Consider the following 7,483-nt stretch of genomic DNA (forward strand, 5'->3'; position numbering starts at 1 on the left):
TTTTATCCAAACACAACCTCTACTATTAAGAGAGGCGACTCAATCAAGACTAAATTATTTGACCAAACTCCATGACATTTGGCTCTTCCGGTTGAATTCAGAAAGCACAACCAGACCAGCTGACACATGTCAAGCTAAATTATAAAAAATTACCGGAAACTCAATTTGGCTCCTTACAGCACATGCTCCTACACGTGAAAAATAATTTTTGAAATGTCAAAAAAATCCCAACAACTTTTTTACGTATTTATAGTCATATCCAAATGCTACATGCAAAGTTTTAGGCAAAAGGTTAAACATTTTGACCTGTGCAAAAAAAAAAATTTGAACACCGAATCTTACCCCAAATTTGTATTTTTCGCCGAGAAAACACTACTGCTCCATTTGTATGAAAATTTTCAAGCGTGCTTGCGACACTATCATGAACATCCAAAAAAATTAATAATTTTTTAGATAATGACAGTTTGCTCTTCTGGATATTTTGCCAAACACTAATTCATATTTTGCCAAACACTAATTCTGCTATGGGGACAACTCACACAATGACAGTTTGCTATTCTGGATTAATGTAAAAAGCAAAATCAGAGAATGCTCCAATCATCATACATATGTTAAAAAATTACATCATACATAGTTGCAAACACATTGCACTTCAAAGGATGCATGATTTTATAAATTCCAAAATACACGACCCCATCAGCACTTGAACAAGACACAACTTTATACGCAACCATAGCCTTTTCGAAAAACAGAATCCAGATATATAGCACCAGCTTTCTAGACAAGAGCATAATTACCAGCCTGGATCGATGGGCCGATAATAATAACCAGAATCAACTCCTTTTGTAGAGTTTGTATACTTCAAAGGTTGTTTCATCAAGATAAAAACCATTTTTACTGTATGACTTTGATAGAGCGTACGAATATATCGATAATATATATGTACGTACTTTTCTAGGTTTACATGGCCAGAGAGATTGTTGAACATTGAGACTAGTAAAAAAAGAGATAGCTTATTCAAGCCAGGTATCAGGCTTGCATGTAGATGAATGCATGCCTTTGGATGGAGGATCCATCGACTATGGGCACTTGAGCTTGCCGGTCTTTGAGTCAACCAAGTTGGCGTAGCAGGGGCATTCGTTACGGGTCTCCTGGCCTGTGCCGGAAGGGACGCAGTTACACTTGTCGCAACAGATATTGCAGTCCTTGTTACATATCTTGTTCCTCCAGTTCTTCGCGCAACGAGCGTTACACGATAACAGGCAATCTGCAGATCATATATCATCGCAACCATTTGTCAAGGTACCACATCAAATCAAACGAGACAAACTAGGTTTTATTTGTTGATCAAGGACACGTGCATGCATCCATGTACCGATGTGCGTACCTATCTTGGGTGTCGGCTGAGCATCCGCAACCATGAGGAGGGCGGTGAGGAGGAGAGTGGCGAGTACGATGGCATGCTTGGAGAACGCCATGGATGCAGCTCAAGAGACCAATTACGTATGACCTATATGACTTCAATTGTTGATGAAGCTACTGATATGTCACCCTATATATCTACTCGTATATCTATATCTATATATACAAGAATAAAAAGACCCAATGAGACAGATTCTAGTAATCTTGGCCATCAAAGTAGGTCAATCCAACGACCAACGAGCGCTCGACATGTTTAGCGTGCAATTAATATCATACCAAAATATCACTAATCAAAAAATTAGCACACAAATAATATCCTACCTAATATGGGCGTGCAAGTAATATACCGCCTAATGTTAATGTCCATTGCAAGTAGACAATTAGTAGTACACTTGAAAAGCAAAAACTAATTAAGGGGGTAATAAAATTAGGCCAATCCTGTAATGCCTTATTTTAACATCTCATTACTACCATTGATTCATATTTTGGAGCATACGTAAGTTAGGCAGAAGATCCAACAATAAATTCGATATGAGAGGATAACCGTCACATAAAAAAATCTTAGTCTGGAATGTGAATTATTTAAATAGGGTAAATTAAGAATTTGCCTTTCATGCTTGAGCCTAGCTAGATTTCATTAGCATTAAATTTATTTGGTTGCTTTGGGGCACAAAGATATCTTTGGAATTATTTAGAACCTTAAATTCAGTTTTGGATAATATTTATAATGCCACCTCACACATTTAGTATAGGTAATTTATTTAATTTTTGGGTAGTCGGTGTGGTGGACCGGACGGGAGTTTTTTTTTATCCCCAACCACTTCTTCGGTGCGGGAGGCGGTGCGGGGCTGGTTTACGGCAACGATGCGCCGGCGGTGGTGGTGGAAGGGTTTTGGCAACCCATTCTGTCCGGAGTTGTGGTCATCGGCGGCGATGGTGGCGGAAGGGTCTTGGCAACACATTCCCTCTAGAGTTGTTGTCTTCAGAGGCGATGTTGGTGCATGGGGAGGCAACGGCAGGAACTATGGCGTTGTGCGGGTGGGAGAACGATGTGTTGGGAATTCTACTCGTCTGGGAAGAGTTGAGAAATTTTAGGAGCCACGGACCAAATTTTCGTCGGAGATGTAAAATTTTAATCCTCTAACCAATTTAGGACTTCGGCTAGGTGCGGTTTAAAAGAGTAAAGCTGAAATTGTACTCCTCTTTTGATTTTTAGGGGATCGGCTACAGATGCCTTTATGTAGCTTAGTTTTCTGTTCCTTCACATGAAATAACAGTCCGTTGCGAGGCAGCAATGTATGACCACTTAGGGCGATTCAATTGCACCCAGGCCACGTGTCTTGCCACGGCACCTCACGGCTAAATTTTGAAATGAAAAAAAAAACTTAGCCTAGATTTAATGGAAATAACTAGTGTAGCAAATAAGCTCTAAGGACATGCATGCAGTTTCCTTCCCCTACTTGTGAACTGAAAGCTGCTTCTCTTGGATGGCTGAAGTAAAGACCAGAGACTTGCATCTATACACAACGAGTGCCGCACCGGCAATATGACATCACTCGTCGCTGTCCCATCTCTGCCATAGGGGCAACTCAAGCAAGATGAACTTATTTTTACCATACACCACATCCTGTGTATGAACCGAAATTATCTCCCGTGACATGCATTTTGCTTCCTCTGCTTATGAACTGAAATTTGCTCCGGTTTCAAACAAGAACTATTCTGATCTGAGAAAACATTTGTTTGAGCTATGTACCAAGACTATGATTCCATCGATTCGACAATTTGCTTCCTTGTTGCTTCCATATGTTTCCAGATACCCAAACGTTTGCTTCATTCAGGTCCCAATATGCTAAGTTCCTCATATTTTATATGACATGTCTCATGTAGAACACTGATTTGCTTTGTTCAGCTAGTAAAACAATATAGATAGTTCCTATAAAGAAGCACAATACATGACATGAATGTTATTTCAATAACATGAATACTTTCTTAGTCGTGGCATGACATGTTGTTTCCAGCTCTCTTTCTTTTTGTGTGTGTACCCTCATCGACTTCTCTGAAGCGGAATCCTGTACGAAGACGCCACACTAGAGGGGTGCACAAAGGGCCTAACAGGTTCCTATGAGGAGTGACACACCAGCAAGATCACATCACAAGCTCACTTGTTTCCGGCCCATGTTTGCTATAGGAACAACTCGAGCGATATTAACTTGATCTACCAAACACCACCTCTGCTAGGACGACAACTCAAGTAAGAAAAACTTATCTTTCAGGGGAGCGTGATGCTGATCGGATCCTCATGCACCTCCACCACCTCCATATCCGGTAGGTTCTCCTCTGGTTCCATGCGTCAGCCGTGGAAGGGAAGATGAGAGTGAGAGAAAAAGCCGAGAATTGGGTGGAGAGCAGCGGGATGGAGGCAGAGAGTGTAGGATTTGGCGAGGAAACAGTGCGTGCAACTACAAAAGTGCGGGCTCCGTGTTCCTCTTGGGTGGGGCATGGGCATCAGAGTCTGACGTGTCTCGTGTACGGACTCTAGCAAAGCCCCCCCCCCCCAAAGTTTGGTTACCATTTGCGGGGAAATCATGGTTCGGACTACTCGGCGGACGGATGAAGGTCAGTGTTGGATGGCTTCCGGGGTCCGGACAGATGCGTCTGGATGCTTGCGGGCGGTTTTAGGGTCGGTGTTGGAGATGCCCTAAAAAGGAAACTAGTACGGAAAGATGTCTCTACTCTCGAGAGTAGTTCACCCGAATTTGCAAAACTTTGAAAAAATGTGATAAAACAAAATCCAAAAATTCTGAAATTTGGACACAACAAACTAGATCAAATGTTTGAGCTTCTTGCAAAATTTCAGAGAAAATTAACATCCAAGGAACTCTAAAAAAATTACTTCTCAAACATTGCACAAAATTTTGAATATTGATTTTTTGGGCGAGTGCTCCTCTAATATTTGAGCTTCTTGCAAATTTCAGAGAAAAACACCTGCTGTCAACAGCTTCTGCTTGGGCGGCGCTACCATCTTGCGGGTGGCGCGGGGATTTCCTTTGGCGGAGGCGAGGGGGGCGATGCCGGAGTAGGCGAGGGAGGCAAGGCAGGCGGCGGCGTCAAGGGTCGGCTGGTTGTCCATGGTGAGCGGGAGTGGGCGGGAGTTTTTTGGGAAAGAGAGGAAAATGGGGGTGGCTGTGCTGCCGACAAGCGGGCCAAGGGGAGGAGTAGGCGGGCGTCGCACGCGTCCATTTCGTGTCAATGCCTACGCAGATGTGGCCCAAATTTATGCCAGAATGGGTCGGCAGGCGGACAAAAAAGCAGATGCACATCTGTAATTTGGGTCGGCGCGTTGGGCCGACTTTTCTGTCCGTTTCAACCCAAGCGAACACGCATTGACAAAATGAGTCAGCACGTTGGAATTGTTCTAAATGAGATACACAGAGATAATGGAGGCACATATGCAAGCATCATCAAGGAAATAACAGCAACATATGATGGCTAGATTTATCATTGCTCCTTTATCTTTGAAGTAAGAGAGACCAACTCTGAGGCACATAGCCTTGCAGAACACGTTTTTGGTCTGAATTTTGCACGCTGTCTTTGGCTTCCAATCCCCCTGATCTTAGAGCATCTCCAGCCGTTGAGCCCTCTAGGGGGCATTTTTTCGCCGCCTGGGGGGCTGCCGGTGAAGATTTTGGCCCTGGGACGAAATTTTTCCCAGCCGTGTCCACCCCAAGCCCCACCTTCATGCAGCCGATGGCGCGGGTGATCTTGTGGGCCGATGGCAGCCTAGCCCCAAACCCCGACGGCGGCGAGTCCTTCGCCAAGTTCTTCGAGTGGTGGATCTTGGAGCAGTCCCGTGACTTGGCCGCGCTTCGCGCCACGGCGACGGCGCAGCCCGACGACGCTGACCCCCGGCGCCTCGTCGACCGTGTCCTCAGCCACTATGAGCACTACTACCGCGCCAAGTCCGCGGCCGCCTCCGCCGACGTGCTCCTCATGTTCGCGCCCTCGTGGATCTCCGTCACCGAGAGCCTCTACCTCTGGTGCGGCGGCTGGCGCCCCACTGCAGCGATCCAGCTGCTCTATTCCAAGTCCGGCGTGCAGCTCGAGTCCCAGCTCCCGGCCTTCCTCGAAGGCGGCAGAATCTCCGCCGAGCAGCTCCTACTCCACCCGGCCGCCGCGCGCTCCTACTCCGCCCGGCACGGCCACACGCGCTCCTCCTCCGCCCTGGCCATGCAGACGCCGTCCCGTCCGCTCCCTGGCCTCGCCGTCTCCCGTCCGGACGAGCTCCCGCGGCGTTAGCGACGAGCTGCCGCGGCTTCGGACGTGCGCGCGCGAGCAGGCAGGTAGGGCGGCCCCGGTGGAAAGCAGAGGGCGAGCGGCGCGGGTGCATGATAAAAAAGACGAGAAGAGAGAGAGAGAGTGCGCTCGTGTGTGTCAGGCGAAAAGTGAAAGGAGAGACTGCATGTGGGCCTTTGCATGCAAGAACGAATCGCCGGTGCCCCCAGATGCGCCCCAGGGGGCTGGGCTTGGGGTGGGGTTGGTACAAATCCGGCGAAAAAAGTGATCCTGAGGGCGTGAGTGGGGACTTTTTTTAGTGCCGGCGATGAAAAAGTGGTCCTGATTAGCCATGGGATTATACAGAACGTGTTTTTAGCTGATGTTTAGCAAAACCGGTTTTACAAATTATTTTATGTAAAACCAGTTTATAGAAAAATATGTTTGGCTTACTCTTGAGTCCTGACTCCTCCCGTGACCTTCCCTCGATAAAATACTCTTGTCGTGACTTTCTCTTTCTCTCTTCCTTCCTCGACTTGGCCATTGGAGACGGTACGCAAGCTCCAACATCCATTCCTCCTCTGTTTTCGGTCCTCAGCCCCTCAACGCCATTACTCGCCTTCCCTTGGACCGACCTTGGACGACTCCACGCGCAGCCGCCAGTACGTGCTTTACTTCTGCTTATCTCTACTATCTAAAAGAAACGCAAGGTTCCGTCTCCCCTCTTACGCCCCCACCCTTCGTCCATCCTCTCGTACGACCTCATACCCCTGCGCCGATTTTCTTTCCTTCCTCCACCGATTTTCTTTCCTATTGGGCTGGTTCCATCTGATTCCCTCAATTAATCCCGTAATTAATTTTCCCCTAAAAATCCCGTAATTAATTGCTCCCGTGACTCACGTAGTTTCCTGTTTTTCTTCCTTCCAAACCTGCCCTATCCGATATACCGGCCCGCTCGATCCCCGTCTTTTCTTGTGCCGTCGTGGAAGATGCTAGGAGAGAAATGAGCGAGAGCAGAGAGAAGAGCAGCCGCGGTCTGTGTGCAGGCGACCGGCGAAGGGACCCTGCAGCCGTGTGGTGTGGTGGCCGGCTCGCCGAGTGAGCAGTTCGATACGGGCATGACGCAGGGACGCCACAGAGGTTCTAGAAGCTCGTGCTCGGGAAGGACATGTCTGGTGGTGGCAAGGGCGTCTCCACCGCTGCTGCCATAGCTAAGTAATTAATCACGCCGGTCTGTGCTTGTATGGAAAAGGTTAATATCCATTGCTCTGTCTGCTTGCAGGCAACTGCACCGTTTTCTTGAGCTGCCACAGGCTGGAGCATCTGCCGGTGGAGAAGGAGGCGAGAGCCGAGATGGACTGCCTGCTCTAGGTCTATGACTACATCACCGAGTTCTTTGAATACAAGGACATCCTGCATGCCCAGCCGCTCACAACACGAAAGGTGGGAAATCGAAACATTAGTACCATGGCCTAAAAATATGCAGTGTTCATGTCACCGGCAAAGCAACGACAACGTATTATGTGCATTCTGATGCTGTCAGGTGATGGCGACCAGCCGACCAGGCCGAGATCCGACATCTACGTCAACCTCCCCGCCCTCGATTGAGAAGCTCGCCGACCTCCCGGTGACTGCATCTCACAGCTCATGCCAACAACCTGGAGAAAAGAAAGGAAAGGAGAGATGCGTGCTAGGAGCAGCTCCATCCCGCGATGCGATTACATATGTCGTGAAATTAGCTAGGCGTGCATGCATGAGATTAGCTAGGCGTGCCTTCTAAGAGATGGAG

At 47.6% G+C, this 7,483-nt stretch overlaps 1 protein-coding gene and 1 pseudogene across 1 annotated transcript; one reads left to right on the forward strand and one right to left on the reverse strand.

The window, feature by feature from the left end:
• Positions 1-902: 902 nt before the first annotated feature.
• Positions 903-1,526, reverse strand: LOC119358560 (peamaclein-like). The gene is made up of 2 exons (XM_037625045.1): positions 1,388-1,526; positions 903-1,267 (listed from the first exon to the last, which is right to left on the reverse strand). Exons 1-2 carry the CDS (start codon positions 1,476-1,478, stop codon positions 1,080-1,082), a joined length of 279 nt encoding a protein of 92 aa, XP_037480942.1. The 5' UTR covers positions 1,479-1,526; the 3' UTR covers positions 903-1,079.
• Positions 1,527-4,871: 3,345 nt separating this feature from the next.
• LOC119352608 lies at positions 4,872-5,718 on the forward strand (annotated as a pseudogene).
• Positions 5,719-7,483: the final 1,765 nt, after the last annotated feature.

The sequence above is a fragment of the Triticum dicoccoides genome, chromosome 2A (assembly GCF_002162155.2).
Source record: "Triticum dicoccoides isolate Atlit2015 ecotype Zavitan chromosome 2A, WEW_v2.0, whole genome shotgun sequence".
In the NCBI taxonomy this organism is placed as follows: domain Eukaryota; kingdom Viridiplantae; phylum Streptophyta; class Magnoliopsida; order Poales; family Poaceae; genus Triticum; species Triticum dicoccoides.